The sequence below is a fragment of the Lonchura striata genome, chromosome 1 (assembly GCF_050655825.1).
Source record: "Lonchura striata isolate lonStrDom1 chromosome 1, ASM5065582v1, whole genome shotgun sequence".
Taxonomy (NCBI): Eukaryota; Metazoa; Chordata; class Aves; order Passeriformes; family Estrildidae; genus Lonchura; species Lonchura striata.
In genome coordinates, this window is record NC_140703.1 from 70,582,489 (window position 1) to 70,605,148 (window position 22,660).

A 22,660-nucleotide genomic window follows, 5' to 3' on the forward strand; every position below is an offset into this window, starting at 1 on the left:
AATCACAGTAAAGAGTATATGGTTATTCTGCCTGACAGCTAATACAATGCCTTCTCTGATATACCAGCCAAGTCACTTCAAAACAAACAAAATGTTTACATGCAACATTTGAAAAATATATGGATCATTTATAGAGGTACCTAATACCTACAAAGTAATACAAAACTGTTCTTAACAAGGCTTAACTGTCTTAATGATTTTTCCTTTCTCAGCAATTTTAACTATTCCTAACCATTATGGAGCTTCAAAATAGAAGAAAATTACAATAGAAGACAGAAAGAATAGTTCATATTTCTGAAACACTGCATTTGGTTAACCATGGCCCAGGCTGATGATTAAAGCTCCATGAAAAAATAATAACAGGTGTCAGTTTTTGCAAGAGCTTGTTAATATAGATGAATGTACATGGTTGCAGAAAAACATGATCACTGTTTAGAGTTTTGAGGAACACTTACTTACCAGGAATATCAGCCTGATCAATCTGGGCCATTGTTATTAAGTGTCTGTTGATGAGTTCCTGAAGGAAAAAGTAAGTTAAGTTTAGAACATTATAATTCAGCTCATTATTTTTGATAATTTAAGAAAACACTGTCTTTGAAGTACTAGCTACCTGTACTAAAATAGAGAATTGATGTGTCTAGGGCAGAGAGAGTCAGAAGATCAACAGCTTGAAATTTTGAATGATAAAATACTTAAATTCTTGAGGGAGCTTCAGAAGATGATCGCTATAGCTGGCACTATTACAGTAAAGCTGAAATTAATAACACTCACAGCCAGCCTTGAGATGACGAACCCTGAGAACAGCTCTTCAACTAACACCTGCATACGCTTCCATTTCAGTGGGAGACTTTAAAACTTAATAGTATTGCAGCTTAAAATAATGCTATGAAAATAAACCCATCATTAATACTACTGAGCTGAAGAGCAAATCATGGCATGCAGATTAGATTGCAGTTATATATGTTGTAACTCACCCCCACCCTTTGTGGTACTCCACCTATTACAAGATTCAATTTTTCAGATTCTCCACAGGGAAAACTGACTGCACAGGTTGCAAGTGCCTACTTCTGTTCTACCATTAATAATTTTATATTTTTTGCCAAGATATTAAATTTTCCTTTAAACTCTCTAACAACTTACCTGTCTGAGCTCATCTGCCATGAAGAAGGAAGGTGCATTTGCTTTTGGCTGCATGTAAGCAACATGAGGTGCAGCTGGATGATAGATGTGGTAGTTTGGAAAAACCTAAAAATAAAATATTTCAAGAAGCTTTTTAAAGTCCTTAAGGTGTAGGTGTATATATGTATATACATAGTAATTTCCACAGTTTTGTAACTGCCTTTTTCCCATCACTGTAAATATAAGAGCTATTTAACCTATCAAAAAAATCCTGCCCTGACTTTTTGATGTTTTCTCATTATGAATGTATTCACTGTGACATATGGAATGCTTTCTTGCTATTGCTGTATTAAAACCCCAGAAAGCTCTATACAGCTGTAGAAATATATAAAAAATTCTCTGGTCCTTATATTTCAGTGATTTTTGGAGCACAACTGAAATAACTAAAAGGCCTCATCGTCATACAGAATAAGCGGTTTGTAGCATTAAAAATAACATCTGTAGTATCAACGAACTCAGCACTTACAAACTCCAGACAGTTGTGTATTGAAGCCAACATACCATTCCTGTGAGAGGTGCTGGAGTTGTATCAGTGTAGAAGTATGTTGTTCCACCCACTGTTTCCTTCTGGATCACCTGGCCAGTAGATGGAGGCTGAGAGACAGCGCTAGCGACAGATGCAGAGGCACTAGTAGGCACCATATAGTTTGCTGGGTTAGGAGTATGACTTCTTCTTCGAGGAGCAGGAGATGTATGAGGAGTTATTTTGGGAGAATGAAGAGGAGAAGATCCTGCTGACAGTGACATTCCTTAAAGAAACACAAGAAGACGTTCTTGATCAAATCTGTCATCAAAAAAAAATTTAGCAATTTCAGAAAAGCAGCCTTCACTACCAACAACATTCTGAGCAGCACTTAACTCTCATACAGATATAGAAATCCTTGAGAGATAAAACAGTAAGAGCATGACTGAACAGGTATCTTTTCCCCAAAATCTTTGCTTATTGTAGAGAAATAGGGCTTGAGAACTTACAATATATACACGAAGAACTGAAATGAAAAACATAAGTAGCTGAAAAGGGAAGACAAGTCAAAATAATGCTGTGTCTAAAAGATAGCTCACTAAACTGCAAAAAGATAAAATATTAATTACTATGTATGTGAGTGTTTACTTAATGGTTACATGAGCAGTCAGCGGAGTTTGCTTAGCTGTAATTCACTTCACCTAATTATGTATGTACCTTTTATTAGAACTCCACAGCTATGTCTCCAGTAATACAGCACAAAAATAAGTGTGCTAATAATATACAAATGCTACTATTAATAACTTCAGGGGAGTAATTACCTATTTTCCTGCAATTATTATATTCGAAAGTCATCCTCCAAAAGATCTCTTTGATACGTAAAAGTAGGTGACATCTCATGATATGAAGTCTATTAAACATTCTTGTTGGAATTATTCTAATTTATTTGAAATTATTTTATTGGCTGGTGTTCACCTTCAACATTATAGGGGCAGTGGAATGTCCCACTAATGCCTGAGAAACTCTGCTTCTAAACAAAGTGCATCAATGAGAAAAACAAGGGCAACATATACTTTTTAGTTGCACATATACTTTTTAGTTACCGAACAGTCTAACTACTTTAAGAGTTACTGCATGCAGAATTCTCAGACTTGCTTACTTATAAAAATTAAGTGCAAAATAGACATTCCAGGGTGCTGCTGAGGAAGAGAACCCTTCAAAAAAACTCCTTGCAGATTTACTTACTAGCAGAAGATCTGACACATTCAGGTGTTCAGATTAACACCAAGGAAAACATCTTTGAAAGGTATTATTGCTCAGTTCAGACTGGGATGTACTTTCTTTTCTATATACTCAGAATTGTATTAGTCATACTAAATCTTTTCCTTGAAAGGATAGCAGGTACACAGCTTTCATATTTAACATTCTACTGATAGCTGAGAATTCTGCTCCCATTAAGAATTGTTAGTTATTATTCAGATACTTGATTAAATTAATTATGTAAACTCTAGTAACCAGAGTAATTTAAGCAAATATCCAACTAATGAAAGCAAGAGGAACCTTTTTCGCATACACACTTTTTAGTTACATAAACCAGTTTGTTTAACTTCAGTCATGAGTTACTGCATGCAGAGTTCTCAGAATGCATCATAAGTAATGTGTAGGAATGATTTCACACTTGTATCGTGTCCCTAAAGTAATCTAATCCCTCCTACATTTAATTTTTTTCTTTTTTGAAACAAAAGCAACTAAGTTTCAGTATTAACAAGTAAGTAGTACCCTGGGAAAAATTACTCTGAAGCTATATTATCCTAATGATATTAAAAGAATATTTGTAACCTTTCATTTAGCTCTTCTCATTCACTCCTTTGATATCTCAAAAACCATGCTCATTAATTCAGCAAAATTCTCTTTTGTTCCTCAAAAGTGAATAGTTCCAACAAATGAACAAGATTTTTAAAATGTAACTGTGATAAAATCATATGTTTTTCTTTTTAATTGTGTCTTTTAAGTCATTTACTCGTTTCATAAAACTGTAAAATATAAGAATATTAAAGGAAAAAAGTCTGCACTTTTCTAGGCTAGGACTTTTCTTTGTATTAATACACATACATGTGTGTACACACCTTGTAGACAAGCAATATTGTAGAATATTGCCGATTGGTGCACTGACTTAAAAAATTAATAATAATATGCACTGCTAAATGGTAACATAAATAGTCTCCTAAAAATCTGTTTAGAAATGAACTATATGACTGTAAAATGTTACATATTTTGATAGCACAAATTTACGCTACAGAAGAAAAATAAGCTTTCACTATGGTAAAAGTTACCTTAAGTGACTGAGTAATATTTCAATATTTCAACAGCTCTGTAAATATTGTTACATTTTTAACAAAAGACTAAAACACAAATGTATTCTTAATCTACTGGGGGGAAAGATCAATTTCAAAGGAAACAATGCATTAGTATTAAAGGCTGAAGGATGACTAAAGTGGCCATTAAACTAAAGCAACTCTACAGTTAATGATAACTAGAGTTCTCTTCATCTATGGAAAGTTACTGACATGTCTTTACACTCTATTCCAATAAAGCAGTATTAACTGAAGTCCTCACAAGCACATAACTCAGACTAAATGGCTTCAAGAATAACTCAATAAAGCAGCCAACTGTAGGGATCATGAAATATGAACTCAGCAGCCTTAATATATACTGATGGAAAATTAACTGAAGACCTTTCTGCTTTCAAATAAACACTACAGGTACAAGACAGTAAGTAATATCTCACAGAAAAGTGAAAACTCGCAACTCGCTAAAATTATACTGTGACCTTCTATTACAAGTTTCACAGAAGAAAAAAGATCTCTAGTGACTTTTATAGATACAATTTTCCACTTCAAGATTTACTTTTAAAAAAAATTGATTCCTGCTGAAGAACAGTTAAACATATAAATCCTTAATGTCTTTGCACAGGTATTAATGCAAGACTGAAAGAAAAAGATCACAGCATTACACAAATCGTTTCAGATGGCCTTCCAGTCTAGTTCGGCCTCATTTTAAAAGGACATTGAGAGTTCAGTGAAAATCACCTGGCAGGCAGAATATATGGCCTCCTCATTTGCCAATATGCATAGTGAGTTCAGGAGATAAAATAATCTTGACTAGTTCGGCATTATTCTACTAGAACAATATACTACACATGCTACAAGAATTTTGCTCCTAGTGCTGTGGTGGGTACAGTTTGAGAAAACAAATATTGAAGGAGACAGATTCTTCTGAGAGATTGCATTACATTCTGCACAATCTAAATAACAACTGAAAGCCCAGCATAACAACAACAAAAAGAAAAAACAAACAAACAAAAAAAAAACCAAAAACAAACCTCTTAATACAGTGAAACTATGCATACTTAAGTACTTCAGGCAGCTAATAGAGTGCACAAACTCAGGGAGATATCACCAACTTCCTTAGTATTTCAATCAGTTAATAGCACACTAATAATAATATCTAATCATAACAAATGGAATTATAGGAAAATAAAAACAGTTTCAATAACAAGTGATTATATATTCCTACTAACTCATAATCAAGAAAAAAGATGTTGCTAAACATACAGTAGTAACAATGGAACCAGACCTCACAGAATTAGGCTGGTTTTAACAACACAGTTTATATAAATGCCATTTCACTTAAGGGCCTAAGAAAAAAATGAGCTTTAAAAAAATCTACTTTTTATGATTTACATATATATACACATGTATATATGTCTCATTCATATCAGTGATCTCAACAAATAATATTAAGCTTTCCTTATGGGGGGGGGTTCAAGATTCCTCTGTATTAAAATTCAAATGCCAACAGGAATACTATGACAGACATCAAAAAGACTTTTTCAAATTGTCCCTCTCCATTTCTTGTCTTGAGGAATCTTAATACACTTAATGAAGAAGTCAAAAACAATCTTAAAAGATTAACTGCAAGGGGAAAGGGCTACTTTCACTTTTTTGTCTAAAAAGAGGTGTCACAGTATGCAGCTGTCATGGTGTTGTCACACTAACAGGGAAATGATTGTGGGATTTGAAGATCTTTTCCCAACATTAACAGTGAATGTGCAGGCTACCTACACACACCGGCAACTCCTGATGCCTTCTTATTCTGTAAAGAGAGAGATCATGCTTACATACCCCTCTTTATTCTCACATTTTCATTTATTGCCTTTTTTTTTATTTTTGAAGTTTCACTGTGACTAAGGAAAGGGAAATGGTAGACTTTGACATGCATTTGAGACAATGTCCAAAGACATTTTATGAGATTAATGTTTCTAATAAAGCTTTGTAGCACACAATGTATTTGAATTAAAAGCTAGATTGTATTTTGAATCTGATAATTCACACAGATAATCAGGATCAAAGACCATTAAGCATGATTTCTTAATGACACAGTAACAACAACTTTTTGATTTAATGAGAATTCACAACTTAGTGAGGCAGCATTTCATTATACTCACATGTATGCAAATCAGATGGCTTACAGCATTAAAGGTTAAAAAAACCTTCAAGTTTTGCCTAAAAATTTACTAGTGTACAACCATATCCTTATGCCTCTAATGCTTGTAACACATTAAGAGATGAAAAATTAAACATTTAACATTTTATCACTTTAATGTTCTGTACTTTAGAGATATCCCAGACTACTAGGTAAATTTTGAAGGATGACAAAGCAAAGTAAATTATAATATCAGATTATTTCAAGAATTTAAAGTAGCATCCCTAAATTCATTAACTATTTCTTTTTATTTTAAGCTTTCTATAAGGTCATTAGCATTGCAGCTGTGTATTTTCAAGTTAATTAAATCTGCTTCATTCCCTAAACAATTTGAATCATCAATTCTTACTCTTCAGTTTCAATTAGGAAAAAAAGATAATTTTAGAGTCTCTTTGCCTTCTTCTGTTTTTACATTATTCTGGAATGGCTGCAGAACTTCCTCTGCACCAGATTTGATCCAGGAAGCTAGAACAAGCTCTTGGGGCCTTCAGCCACACAAGCCACCTCAGCTGAAACTGCTCCATCTCCAGCCGGGGCTGTGGGTTCTGAGAACTACAATCCTGCAGCTCATCACAATGGAGATGTGTCAACTCGACACAAAGCACAACACCTTCTCACTCGTGGCTCCTAAGCCTGCAGGCTCACAATGTCAGAAATGGGATCTCCTACATTCTGCATAGATCAGAACCTGACTTGGACTAGCTATAAAAGCAACAACAATTTGCTGTCACTTCTATCAGTGACAAAGGCATCATTCTTTATGTATAACCTTGACATTTTTCACTACTAGAGTGGGGGCTATACATCTGCTCTCTCTCAAGTTCAACACAGCAATGTCTTATCACTTTGATGACATTCATTAATTTCTTTCATACACTTTGTTGCATATTTTAATCACATTAATACTCTAATACAGCTATGCAGGACTTGTAAGATAAGCTTATAAGCAAAAGTGCTGTTTGAAGACTGTCAACTTCTTACTAGATTTCCCACACAAACAACAAATAGGGTGTGTTTGCTAGCAAGGAAAGGGAGCAGCAATAAGGTAGCATTCAGGTGAGTTTATGGAAAAAGAGTTTGGAAACAGTAAATGAGATCTGTTTACAACTCTTCAGTGAAACAATTTTCTCCCACCACTTGTGTAAGCTGCATTTTATATCACTCTGTTTCCATACTCTATTAAAGGCCACCAAGATGAGCATGACTCTGCACTGAGATTACCCTAGAAAGCACTTACATAAGTGAACATGTGAATGTTGGAGTAATCTTCTTCCGTGCTACATCCTAATTGATACACCAAGCATGGATCTAACAAGTTACCCACTAAAGCACTTGAGGTTTCCCCTGTCATATTTTTCACTATTTCTGCAGTACTGTTGAAAAGACAGGCAGAACAATTATTTTCCAAGGACAAGAAATAATTAGATTTCAAAAGTGGTTTTGATTTGCACCTACCTTTAGGGAAATCTCAGAAATTAGATATGTGAAAGAACTTACATTTTTTCATCATCAAGAAGGAAACCAAAAGATTCTTTTCATAATTTATCTACTTTGTTATGGGTGAATAAAACTATGTAAGTCTTAAATACTCCTACTACATTTCCTTAATTCTCATGAAATTTTGATTGCCTCCAGTACCCTGTAAATTACAATAAGCAAACTTAATCTCATATAAATACTTAAATCCACGAAGTTATTCTACAGGACAGTATGCACCCTTTAACTAGAAGGAGATTTATCTTTATTTAAAGGAAAATTCTTATAAACTCCTTATATGGCTTTTGTTTGAAATTGTTTTCACTTATTGAAACCTAACATAATTTAACCATTTTTTCTTGACAACTTCAGAATTTTTTACTCTGCTACCCAGTATAATCTAAGTGGTGACGTTTCCCCACACAAAGATACTGCTTTCTTATTTAAGAGCCAAATTTTTTAGACCACCTCCTAACTGACCTTGAGGTAACAGGAATCTCTGGATGGATTATGTTGACAGCTTTAATGTTAACATTTAAATAAAAATAAATGTCTGTGAGTGGTATTTACATAGGACACTTAGTATCAGAGAATTCTGCACTCAGTGAGAAAAGAAAAGCTTCTAGAAAAAATTCAGAGAATCCAATCAAGATCCCTACATTGAACTATATTTTCATTTTAGTTATACAGGAAGAGCAAGGGAAATACGACAACTCTGTCTGAAGTTACCTCCTATGAATACTCCCCCATCCCTCTTGTCCATAAACAAACAATAGTCTTTGAGGCTAGAAAGTATGTAGCATTGTTATCTAGATTTATTTCTAGGAGCTGAAATTGTTGTGTGAACTTCTTTGATCAGTGTTACTTATCCTTTCAAGTATTACTTACAGATAGTAAAGAAATTGGACTGTGAAGGATCCCTCTGAGACCCCACTGGACACTTTCCAAAAGTAGATCATTTTACTGTATTCTATTTTATCCTTTACACACTTTTCAATCCAGGTGACAAGGCTGAGAGGCATATAAACACAACAGTTTTCCAATAAGACGGTACAGCACAATATAGGATCAAGCAGACAGTTCCACAACATGTTCATTTGGTCAGCAGAAGTATCAATCACTTTCCTAGCCTGCTGTGCTATGTTTATACATGCAAGTAAAATGTTGGCTTCTTTCCCATTGACACTGCCATCAGGAAAGAGTGAAAGTTATTTAATAAATGGTAATTGCCAATAGATATTTTAAAAAATCATTTATAGCATTTGTCCGTCCACCTTTTGGCAATTACCTAATGCTTCTTGGTGGCCACAAGAGAATGCCGGAGGTTTAAGTACATACAGAAACTCATTAAAGAATTTGCAGTGTGAATATCCAGATTTTCTGATGGCTATATATTAAAAATACCTTAATTTTATTTAAATGAAATTATTATCATTAAATTAACATCTTAAGATCAGAAGACTAAAAGATGCATGAAGGGCTTGAACTTGTTAAATCTGTAAAAAAATCTGCCACTCAATTACATGACTGCATGGAACATGTTAGAATTTTAAACCTGGGAAATAACTATAAATTGGTCTTAAAAGTGAGATTACACATGACAGATACAATAAAATTAACACTATTTTGCAAGGCAGAGTATTATAGAATTAGCTTGTCTTCTACTTTGTATTTTTAATCCAGATTTTTAAGTCCCATATGCACTCATTAATACTGAAAAATTTACTTCTACATCACACAGTCTAGAAACAAATAAAAAGAGCACACTGGTGTGTAGTAAACCAAGATCATATGCATTGTATACTACAATGCATTTCTAGACTATGGGTAGTTTAAATCCTTTTCAGGTACTGCTCTGGCAAGAACCACTTAGGACACAGTATGTGATAACTCAGCAACCCTTTACCCCAAAAAGAGCAGAGTAAGTTGTAATTTCAATGCTGCTGTAGCTGAGCAGATTTCACAGCCTGCAGTGTGACTTCCATACTACTGGAATATAAATCCAAAGTTCCTCTGCTTTTTAATGATTGCCTTAAGAGCTGAAGTAGGAGGTAGCTACATTTATACCTGATAAATCTGAGAACTATATATATATATATATATATATAGTTATGTTTGACAAAAAAAAAAATCACTGTACTGTAAATCATTACTCTCAACTTACCTGGTGCTAACCCAGCAGTAGCAGGACTTCCCATGGAGGGGTGAGAGAACAAGGCTTGAGAGAAGGCAGACATACTTGACTGGGATACATTACTCAGCCTGGAAGTTGATCCTCCTTTAGGAATAAACTCATTTGCAGAAGGATTTGGTGTCTGTTTAAAATACAATAAATCAAATGTTTCTTTCAAATGAGAAGGGATTTATTTGGTAGAAAATACTTTCTAGACAGGCCTACTAGTACAGGTGGTATTTTTAAGGTACATACAGCTTGCTGAAGTGAACAAAGAATACTGGAAGCTGGTCTGCATGAACAAATTTGACATGTTTTTAGCTTATGTCTGAAGTGTTATAAGCAAACTTCCCATATGAGCAGCTAGTCTACAAATTCATACCACATTTTGCAAAAGGCTTTCCATAAGCATAGCAAGTTGGAGAACAGACTTGACAAGTTGGAAAAAGCTTTGTCACAGCTGCAGACTGTTCCCCCATGACTTCAGCAATTTCATCTCAAACAAACCAGCAATTTCAAATTAAAGGAGTAAAAATTATTCCTACTAGAAAAGTCACTCCTGCCTCCATTTAAAATAAATCTTTATGTTCAGTTATTTTGTGAAGGTAACTACTGCTTTAATTACCTCTTTCATTTATCCAGCACCCTTAATAATAAAATCTAATTTGGTGCCATGGAAAAAAATAGAAGCAGAATGATGGTCAAACATACAGTATTTGTTAGAACTTAAACACATGAACAATTTCTAATTTCTATTAAAAGTAGTGCAGACAGTTTTGTAGTTTGGGATCATGATGTTTAGTTTTGAGGTGAAGTTTTTGTTTGATTTGGGGCAGGGAGGGTTAGAAAAAGAAAATCCCAGTTAGAGCTCAAAAGGCAAAAAGCTTATAATTGGATAGCCAATTACAAATTACAGGAGTGAACAAAAACTACATTAAGCCAAGAAATAAAATCAATTATTACATGAACGCACTGAAAATCTTGAAGATTATTAAATTACAGGATTTAGTTTATTAAGTAATCTGCACAGTACCTCTCCAAAGTGTCTAAACAAGTTAGGTAAAATAAGAAGACAGCAACAGCTCCTAATAGACAAGGGATACTGTTAAGAAAATCCATAATGGTATTTTTACAGAAAATTATACTGGATTACTTTGGTTTCAGGCAGTTTTAAAATAACCAAATATATCAACTGTTAGTTAAATTACCAATATTGATTTTACCAATATAAAGTGGCATTAGAGAAATAAGTTATTGCCAAATTAAAAGTGAAGTGTGAATATCAATTTAGACAGCAAAGAAAGCATTTCAGAAGAATTTCTGTTAACTGGGTTTTAATACCTTTATTTGATTATTTCTGCTAAATATCATAGTATTAATGTATTTCAGTGTGCTGAAAAGAAGGTTCTCAAAGTTGTAAGATTAAAGAAGATGACCAGGTTTAAAAGCAAATAGCAAAAAATATTCTACCTTTAATCACATGGTAAATTTTAACCACCATCGACTTTATGATTCTACCTTATCACCTTACATGTGCATGTTTGTGAATATTCAAGGAACAGCTATAACTAAATATGCAGATTGTGAGGTAAAACATTAAATGGGTAAAGAGTTGACATGAATTTTTAAACTCTTTAATCACAGTTAAAGAAAACATGTTAAAATGTGCACTAATACAGCAAAACAAATGATGAGTTGAATTATACAGAACTGAAAGCATAACTGATACATTTATACTGAAAAGGTAATATTCTGGACTTATCTGAATTTAGGTACAGGAATAGCTAAAAGAATATTGTTCCTCTAGATAAAAACTGGCACACAACCTTTCAGTGAAATATGCACTGAAACTGGAGAAAATTACAAAGGTGATAAAGTACAATTCTTCCAAACAGTGATAGAGCTAAATAGTCATCAAACAGAACAACTGTGAGAACAAGGGACAGAATTTGTATCATCTTGCTAAAAGAACTAAATTCCAGGGAACCACAAGATGTACATTTTTTCACTGCTAAAAGTAGCAATGACACATCCACAGCCCTACCACATCTAAATACTGTGTCAACCAGGCGACAAGGGTGGGATGTGGCATAGAAACATGCAAGCACAGAAAAAGACACCTTCTGGAAGGTAACTCAGACTTTCTAGAGCAACTGAGAGAGTTCCCAAAATCACATCCATAGTATTCTGGCTAAACTCTTATCATTTTCACCTACTGATTCAAACTCCTACAGCACAGAGATGCTTCTTCTTTCTAAATGCATTCGGCCAACTTTCATAGACCAGTTTTCACATCTAAAAGTTACTTATTTACTACTATGATACTTACTTACAAAAAGGTATTTTCTTACTAAAAGTTACCTATAATCATCAAAAATTTTAAATGCAGCTTCACTTTAAGAAAGAGCTCCACCTTAACTGGTAGGTGTTTTAATTTATCCAAGTGAAAGAGTCTAACCCAGGAATCTGCTAGGGCTGATCTGGTTTATGCTGTAGAATTTCCAACAGCAATGGGTCAAGTCTGATGGAAATTCAGTTGCATTCCATTTTATGATATCACAATTCAGGATGAGCATCAAAGCCTAGTAAGATTAAGTTGTTTTTACATAACTGATTAAAATGTTGTATATGAGTAAACAGCTTTGATTTATGAACATAGACCCTATACTGTCAAAGCCTGTTTTACTTCTCTGTGATGCTACCACCATGAAGCTGCAATCCAAGACTTTTTCCTCTGTTAAAAAAAAAGTGATTTAACTTTTGGTTACAATTTTAAAAGACCCTTCCATGTTCATGTTGTTTTCTAAATACAGAAAAATAATCAAGTTCCACAGTCACTAGCCAGAATAAACTAATCAAATTAATACGGCAAATTCTAGTGATAGGTGGTCAAAACTAGCAAATACTGTCAGACAATTTGAAGCTTAAGCCCCAATCCACATTTAAATTCCTTACCTCTACATGAAGCTGCAGTTCTCAAAAACGTCTATGCTTTTGAAAACATTTTATCTGAAGTAAAATACTCATTTTTCTGAAAACAGTTTTCTTCCATGAAAATAATTAAAATAATGAGGCTAGATTAAGTGACCAAACTAAATGAGGGAATTTAATATTACTATTAGCTCTTAAATATTTACTATCTTAATTAGTTTTGAATCTTTGTAGATAACTATTTTACAGCAATGACCATGCAAATATGCCAAAATTAGAAGACCAACATTCTTAGTGGCCAATGATTCAAAGTATTATATTCTTGGCCTTTCACTCTGTCAACTCATAATACAAAGTATAAATTCCAGGTTTAGCTTTACATTTGGATCAATTGTAAGCTTGAACATCTGTTTAAATGGTAACCATGCTTTAGAACATGACTTTTCCATTAGTGTCTTACCAGACTTCCCAAGAGGACATTAAAAAATTTAAACTTTTATAAGAATGAAAATAATCTATATCATTTTAGTGAAAACATTTTTTCATTCTGTATTATGTTTAAATTTTGCACAAGTACACCTTTTAAACAAATTTAATCTAATTACTAATTAATTGTTCATCTCAGAAAAAAGTAATTTATTCATGTCATATGAGGCTTAAAATTTGACATCAGAATAAATCAGGATTAGTAAAATGTGTAGAGAAAATGGGTATTTAAAACAGTTATTAATTTTCAAGAGTAACCAGAAGAATGGACATGCAAGAATCATGTAATGATTATGCAATACTGTGATGTCAAAAAGTACTTTTAAACCCAAAACAAAAGAAAACCTACTAGCACTGTCTGCACTGTGTTAAATAAGTCTAATTTCAGTTTCAAATGTAAATGTTCCATAAAGAGGCACACACAAAATTTCAAAATGCACATAAGTACGTTTCCAACAAACAGCATAAAAGAGAAGGAAGTACAGCTGTGTCAGCTACGTTATGTAATTCTAGCAAACCACCTATGGTGACTTCTGATACCTTTGCTAAAATTGCCATCATTCCCTGTTCCTCTCAACCTTGCCAACTGAAATCTCATCCCCTTCTTCCAGTATATTAATAAAGATGTGTCAAACTAAAGCAGTAAAGCAACTTCCCTAATTATTACCTGAATTTTATATAATGCATTCTCAGAATGATTCAACGAAGAAATTTCATCTAAATACCCTGTTCTCAGACTCTTTATGTCCACGCCAGTCAGCTTTGCAAAGAAACTTCCAAAGACAGACCACAAAACTGAGTCCATCCAGTTCCACTTACAAAAACAATTCCTACACTTATGTACATCAGAGTGAAAAAAAACTTTATCAATACAGTCCAAATGAAGACTGATTTTAGCCAATATGCAGTTACTAAGGATGGAACAAAAAAGGTACAAAAGGAGGCCAGGACTATTAAACTACTTATTTGTGTTACCAGTCAGCTTAGAATTTGTCTGGTGACTTTTATGCTTTTACTATTAAAAGGGAATGAAATTAAAATATAGCATGGAGGGGAAGAAACAAAATATTCTATGAGTATCACAAAAACAAAAACAAACAAACAAAAAAAAAACCACTCCAGAACAATTCAAGGATCCTTAAAAGAATGTACATGTGAAAGCAAAGAGGAAGCGAAGAATCTAAGCTGAAGACCATCACTAGAAGGACTACACAGCAGCATGTGGCATTACTGTAAGTTAAGGAGTTGCACATAACAGATTTCTGCAATCCAGAAATAAAATCAAAATTCCTGTTCCATCAACTAGAAACTTTGATACATATGATTTCTCTTTATGCTTCTCAGTGATAAACTTGTTAGGCCCCAGTGCTGCATTAATTAATAAATGAATCCTCAAAGTGCCTTTAAGTACAGAAGTGAGCTGGAATATAGGGATGTACAAGTTATGAAGCCTTTGGAAAATCATGCAGGGATCCCACAGGAATACTGGAAACCACTCTCTCTTTCATTTCTCATTCAGCATCTCTCAACACAGCTGTACAGCAGCAGCAGAGACACCACATCAGCCTCAGAGACTGTAATAGTACTTCATTAACTTGGTTCTGGTTCCTCATTCAACCAAAGCCTGCTACCTAACTCAAAAAGTAGGCCAATCTCATTTGATTTCAAAAAGATGTGCTAATGTACCTAACATGCTAGAAACTGGATACAAGCTTCTTTGTTCTCTTTTTATGTTCTCCTTCACTTCCAAATTTATGCTTATCTGTTCTGGCATCCCAAATTACATAATCGTGTAATGGTTACAGAAAACCACCACTAACCCACAACCATGCTATAAAGCAGGACACTCCTTTACCAGTCTGTTTTTGGCACAGTTTTCATAGTATCTCTTAAGAATACAGAAACACACGGAAGTTTTTCTTGAACTTAACATGTTATTTTGTTGTTGTTGGGTTTTGGGGTTTCTTTGTTGTTTTTTTAATGGGCAGAGGTTCTATATAAGGAGATCCACTTTACAGAGCATTGCTGCAATTCCTCCAAGGATTCCCTGTGAGCCATGACATCAGGAAAGTAGTCATTTTGTGATGTCAGAGAAACCCAGAAGTCAAGAGAGGTCACCAAGGACTTCAAAGCAAATCTTTCTATCTCAACAGTGAATTTGTGTAACATGCTATATTATTATAATTACTGTGAGAAATCATCGCATCACTCTAACAATAGGCTCTAAAAAATTTCAATTTGCCACCATTATTATTTATGTTACTCTACTGCTCTTGCAGAAGAATTAAGAGTCAATTTCATTAAAACTAGGTAAAATTTGTTGGCTAAAGATTTATTGGTTTGTAAACCAGACCACAGACTCAGACAAAACTATTAGTGAAGTCTTGTTACAACTCACAAGTAGATCTCACTAAAAAGCAAACTTTAAAATTAGATTTGGAATATTTTCATGTTTCTTTAATAAAAATCCTTCAAAGTACTGTAAAAACATCTAAAATGTTAGAGGTCTATGCTCCTAATGCAACATACTTGAAAAAATTAATTTCTATGATTATTTTTTGATCAAGAAGCAAAAAATCAGTTATTGATAGTGAATAAAAACTAACCTGTATAACTAAAATGTATTGATTCCTACTATTCTAAGGAGGATTACATTTGCTATTATTATATATATCATGTGGTAGTATAGTAGCTTAGGACATTTCCTAATATAAGGTAGAATATATCAACATAAAACAAACTTTGATTTGTGGTTTTTTTTTTTCTTTTTTAATGCATAACGCAGAGTACAATTCACTCTGCAGACTTCACTTTTAATCATGTAACTGTAACACCATATTTAAACAAAACAGATTGGGTTTATAAATTCATAGCCACACAGAAGTAACAGTTTAAATTATTTTACAATGCAAGTTTTAACACCTTTGCTTCTTCAGTCTTGCCAGACTCCACAGCTGCTCTTCAATCTCTCCTGTTTCTCCTTCAATTCTATTTATTATGGCTGGTACATCCTTCTGTTTGTATTTCCACCACATGTGCATATACATGCTTTGTTAAGGCCCACATCTCCATGGGAAGCTACGCAACTGTATCATGTAATGTAAAATCTTAAGCCACACATACTTTAAATCAATTATGCAGCCAGGATTCTGGTGCCATAAAGGAGCCTGGAACTGCATACTTCAAAAGCTATGTGCTCTGCAACCAGTCCCAAACACTGCCAACCTCAGAAAACATTGGGAGCTTGAGCTTCCTTCCCTGTACCACACTTTGAACACTACTCCAGAGTGCACAGGTACTGAGAAGACAACTGCTCCTGGCAAGAAGCCCCAAGTTTCAGGCTACTGCCTCTCCAGCCTCCAAAAGCATTAAATTCTTTTGCTTCTAATCTAAATGGAGCAGATTAACAACAAAGCTTGTATCACTGTACAGCAAGAAAACAACAGAGGACAGGAGTGCAAACAGGACTTTTTTTGTTCATTAATGTCAAAAACTAAAGATCAATTTTCTGCTTCTCTCTTCTCAAAACTGTCTTTTAATTATGGCTTACATTCATTGTGAGATACACACAATAAATTTAGTTTGTCAATTTTCTCTCCCTTCAAAACAGTACTGTTATACAGGCTCTCACCACTGTCATTCAAATGTAAATGTTTCCTTTAAGCTTCATCTTTTCTCCATCAGTGACTATGCTGCTTCTCCAGCAGCAAAAGGGCAAGAAGGACTGAAGGTCCAAATGTCCCTAAACAACATAGCATCGTGCCACCTAGATCACACTGCCCATGACTGCTCATTTCAATAACACCAAGATGTACTAAAGCAAAACTAGTATCAGTGTGGAAAGGAGCTCATACGAGCATCATGCTGGCCCTTACATGGCAGAAATTCAGTGAACTAATAGAAAATCCTGAAATGCCACAATTTAAGTCTTAGTTATAAGTCTGTTATCAATTTACCCACTTCACTTAGAAAATAGTAAAAACAACATAACCCTCATATGAAGACTAAAACAATTTCTGAGGAATCAAAAGCACTACACAAGTGAAAATAGTATTAGCAGCAGTGGTGCAGTCCCCACCACTGCAATAAGTTCCATCTAACCTCCAATTTAAGGGATATAAAGCAGATTCATCCTAGGCTATAATTATTCTTAATTTTCATCCCAAGGATTACCTGCTACTTTGGTAAAGAGATATTCAAATCCAGCTGTACCACCCCCCTCCTTACAGAGCTGAAGAAGATCCAGGAATAAAGTAAAATAATGGTAAGAGTTGCATACATTTCTCAAACAAGTTGAGAAGTATAAACTATTCCAACATAAAAATTATGAATTTATACTTCCTGATCATGATGGTAATGTCTTCAAATTCTGTACTGATGGTATCTATTTTCATTGTGTCAATCATTTTAACAACAATCACTAATTTTACCAGTAAAAAGCTTTCTCAGATAAGAATTAAAAGTTTGCAGCTATTTGCTTTTAGAATACATTAAATTATTACTTCTGCTCCTTCTCCTCAGATTATACCAAAATCAAGTAAAGTATATAGTTCAGCAATGGGTGAAGATAATTAAGTATCTCCAAATCACTCTCTTAGAGAACCACTATGCCCATTATGTGAAAAAAATATTTGATTTGATTTTAACTCATACTTGGAGTAACTCCCTCCAACATTTTCCAAAACTGAAAATAAAACATCCAAAATACTGAAAAATGACCAGTAAAAAATAATTTTACCTGTAAATTGTTTTCTGTGACTCTGTTCCACCAAACCATATTGATGGGTACTCCTGTTTTACACCTGTCAGGCAGACAGCCAATAGGGTTCTTTGATTTTCTTGCTTTTGATCCCACCGGAACTATCCTCTCATCCAGCATTCCCAGTCGATACTTCCTGGGCTATGAAAAAGAAGGAGAGAAACCAGGCCACTCCTAACAACCCTCATCTAAAGCTACACTAAAATAGGTATTACACTATGACATGATTCTGGATTGGTGGAATAGGAAACAATTTGCAAGTAAAATTTAACTGAGACTGTTTCCTTTCAATCCTGACTATTTGGTTATAATACACAATGCATAAAAAACAAAGAAAATAAACTTCAGGGACTACTAATTATTTGTAAGTAAAGCTATCCATCACAAGTCAGCCACTGAAATATGCACATAAATTTGGACATTCTGTCCTAATGAGAAATTGTTTAAAAATAAATATCCATATGTTCAAAATAAATACCTTCAATCACATCATAATAATGAACACCTCCCTTGAAATTTCTACAAAACAAATTTTAAATTCAAATTTGCTATGACTCATCTCCTGAAAATTTGCTTTTAAAAATCAGGTGGAACTGAGTAGCCAATTGCAGCAGAACTCTGAGAAAAGCATTTCTGCTCGGGTTAATGTTTAAAAAAATGACTTCAGCTACTCTTTTAAGTGAAAACAGACAAGAATTACTATGACAAATGCATTGGGAATTGTCATAAAATAGAGAAAATAAAACATATTTGAGCAAGTTAATATGCAGGAATTACTTGTACCTCATTAACAGTGACATTTCTATTACACTGGCAATGATCTCTACAAATTGAACTATTTATAAAGAATTACAAGAACATCAAATTCAAAAGGCACACTGCAAAAAAGAAAATCTGTTAAATACTTTCAAACAGGTAAAGTACAAAAGTTTTCCAGATTTCTCTGTGCTTTCAAACCTATGTGTATCTACCTAGATAGTAAATATCATCAGAAGAAATATTTTAGCATCTATGCATATTTAGACCAGGAATTTTATACCAATTATATCAACAATTGGATGAAACTGCAGGGGTTGGCTGGTTTTCCTTTGCTGTGGGGTTTTGTTTGGGCATTTTTATGTGACATTGTAATCATCACCTGGATATAGATCACTCTAAGTAATCAAAGCTTAACTTACCTTTATTCAGGTATCTATTTCACCTAGCATCTTAGAAATCTTAGCAACATGTACCTTCGTACACACTTTAGAAAATATACTCAGAAAACAAGGCAAAAATCTAACTAGAGATGACTTCCCACTCACACAGAAACAATTTGTAAAACACAGAACAAAACTATCATAAAATGGCTGAAAAACAAAATCTGAATAGATTATCTCCTCTACTTCCCTGGAACCTTTTAGGCTGAAAGCTTTGGAAAGAATTAAAACACAATGGAGTCAACAGTACCCCAATTGCCAAAAATACCCGAACAAACCAACCCCTAAAAAAACCCCACAAAACCCACAAACAAAACAACAAAAAATCCCCAAGGACACCAACATGGACTATGAACTACCAAAGGCAACAAACTCTATGGAAGAGTTAACCAAACTTAGTAATTATAAACAATTTTAGCATACTAATTAGAAATCTGTGATGGGTAGCACAAAGTCCTCCTGCAGTTCAAACACACACTTGATCATGGCAAATCTAAATATTGGTTGTTTATTAGGAGAAACGTTCAACTATCGGGCAACTTGTCTCAGTAAATCAGAAAGACTACTAAAATCTGAACCTGCAAAGCCATTGGAGCTGAGAAGCAGGACATTCAAGCAACATGGGACTGTAGGGCAGGGTTTGAACACAGTATGTATTTTTCTTAGGGGGACTAGTGTAAACAATATGATGAAGAATAAGTTTCCCTGGAAGCTTTCCCCTATCTCTCTTTTCCTATGCTCTTCCAAGTGCAGGAGCACAGTCTGCCTCAGACTATTGGACCACAAGCCAGTGCCCAAACATGCTTCCATTCACAAAGGGTTCTTCTAATCTTCTATAATAACTGGTTGTCTACAAATATTTTGAAAAGGAGAACCAAAGCAAAAGAGGAAATAAGCCTATCTGGAAAAAGGCAATTTTGGTCACAACAGGATTCAGATTCCAGACAACAAGATGAAATTGTATTCTAGACTTTATGAAAGATCATAGAGAGACAATATGAATTCATGCTCCAATAGTTCTTTACATACTTGTATTAAAAAAAGAAATTAAGCACTGGATGAGTCTAAAGAAACACTTCTTTCATTACTTATCATAAAACATTAGGGGATTACTAGGTCAAGATTTCATTATTTAGACAGACATTAGAAGATAGACTAGACAATACTAACATTTGGAAATAAATTTTAGTCTATGCGCACCAAAGTAATTCTAAATAACACTTGTTCTCAAAGAGCAAACTTGAATCTGAGTTAGAAATGCAATCTGAATTTAAAGGCAGAAAACAGAGTATCTGCCAAGAGGAGATATTAAACAGAAGGAAAAACAAATAGATTGAGAAGTTTGAAGCAGTATATCAACCTTGCTATCTCCCTGACCTCTACAAAGAGCAGGAAATAAAGTAACATAAACAGTTCACTTTAAAATGAGCCAGAACTTGTCAACCACTGATCATTTCTAAGCATATATATATAAATAGGTAAATATATCTACGTAGAACACCGGGCATGACAATCTGGACTAATAAACCAAACTTTTATACCTGGGGACAATTTCTCCTGGATATTTACAAAAACAATTGGTTTTTTGCCTTCCCTACAGTCTATGAGGTAAAAAAGCTGTTCAGATGTAATAATTACTGGCTGCAAATGTTTACATGAGGCAGGGAACAGCTAACAACCTCTAATTGCTAGCAACAGCTTAATTTGCCCCAGGGCGAGAAGGGTAAGCATTTTCAACCATAGCTAATAATCATAACCCTTGCCCTGCAGAACCAAGCTGATGCCAGCAAGTAATGATAGGAGCTTACTGGTTAGCACAATTATTAGGAAAGATAAACCCCTAAATTCTGAAAAACATTACACTTGAAACAAAAAGAGAGCCATTCCCAAAACAAGTCCTTCCTAAGTAGCATCTTCACATGAGAACTCTACTAATGATGATTAACTTCAATAGCCCACTATATTTTCCACTTGAGAAATACTAGAAAGTATTCCTCAAGTCAGTTTAATTACTTGGTTCTCATTCATTCAACAAGAACTTTGGGAATGAATGTGTTCAGCAATTATATTTTCTTCCTACTGTTTGCTGTAACAGTGTCTTTGTCCCTAGTTCCTCCTGTTTCAAGGTCAGTGGGCAATATCATACTTCCCTTTTTTAAATTCAGGATTAAACTGACTTCTAGCGTAAGATGTTCCATGGCTATCATAGAAGAATAAATTTAACCAAGAAAGTATTTACAAACATTCAAACTGTAAAGACTTTCATGTAGTATTTAAGTCTAGATAAGCTGACAAATCAAACTACACAATTGCAAAGTTTTCTTCTACTGAAGATGTGCAACTCGCTTTATTTCAGGATCACTCAGGTCCCAAATTACATTTCTGTTCCTTAAAGTGCATTTACCTCTAGCAGGTTTTGAATTTTAGATTTACAAGCCTTTTTTAGTACCAAAACATACCTAATTAAATCCAGCATACAAACACATGAGAAGGCTGCTGTGTTTCAAAGTATTGTGAAGAGTCTGAGCTATGGGAATGCTAAGTGCTTCTACTATCAAACCAAATAGGAGTCATCTTAAGCCTTCGCCACCACAGGCTAAACGAAGCAGCATCACCTTAAATTACTATAGCTAAAAGTATCACAGCAGCATTAGCTAGGGCTCATCTGTTGTACAGTGAGTTGACTGTATCTGCACATACAAACAAAATATTACATTATCAGACAGAAAATTTTAAAAAGCTATAGAAATTCACACTTTCCTTGTACTACTTACTGGACTACCAAAATTATGTGAGACATACAATTTTAAATTTCAGTGCTGACTTTTGAAAGACTTTTTTTTAAATTAATGAAAAATAGACCATTAGAAAAAGAGACATTAAACATTAGACTCAGCTAGTCTGAGAGGCTACTGAAAAAGGAGAACTTTCTGTTTTATTATGCTTTTAAAGCTAAAAGCAAAATAGAAGTTCTTGGTGTCATTATTGCTACTTTCACCCAACAACCATAATTGATTAGCTGGAATAAACCAGTACTTGAAACACCACATCATAGACATGAACTTCAATATGTTATTGAGCCCATTTACAGGCACAATCAGCTAAGCAGTACCTTAATTGTGAATACAACTCAGTTACTGTGTATTAGTAAGCCAAATTAAGTGTTACGCCTGAACATGAGTCAGTGTCAACAGGAATATCCTGACATATTTGTAAGATGGAAATACGAAAAAGAAAAGCTGTCTTTTAAGAGAAATTAAACTGTTTAGATTTTGTGGCCCATAAAGCTGCAAAACCCCTTTACATGGACTGGTTAACTGTTAACCAAAATACCCTCTACTCTTCCTTTTTTATAACAACCTTCCACTGGTGGACAGGCAGACTATACTTGTGGTTTTTTATATCTCAGCTTCCGTAGGCTGGAACCAATTTTTAAATTTTTGATATCC

At 34.1% G+C, this 22,660-nt stretch overlaps 1 protein-coding gene across 12 annotated transcripts in view; it reads right to left on the reverse strand.

Annotated features, from left to right (window-relative positions):
• The window catches only part of PAN3 (poly(A) specific ribonuclease subunit PAN3), an 86,529-nt gene that overhangs the window by 34,060 nt on the left and 29,809 nt on the right, over positions 1–22,660 (reverse strand). For 9 of the 12 annotated variants that reach the window (XR_014955540.1, XM_085580059.1, XM_077781452.2 and 6 more), the window contains 5 exons: positions 17,992–18,153; positions 9,828–9,978; positions 1,681–1,928; positions 1,141–1,245; positions 460–517 (listed from right to left, as the gene is read on the reverse strand). Coding sequence is in view for 11 of the 12 variants with exons in the window: in XM_085580059.1 (XP_085436185.1) it covers positions 460–517; positions 1,141–1,245; positions 1,681–1,928; positions 9,828–9,978; positions 17,992–18,153 (724 nt within the window). In the remaining variant the exon portion in view is untranslated. The remainder of the gene's footprint in view (positions 1–459; positions 518–1,140; positions 1,246–1,680; positions 1,929–9,827; positions 9,979–17,991; positions 18,154–22,660) is intronic. The other 3 variants (XM_085580103.1, XM_085580079.1, XM_085580075.1) reach the window with 1 other exon arrangement.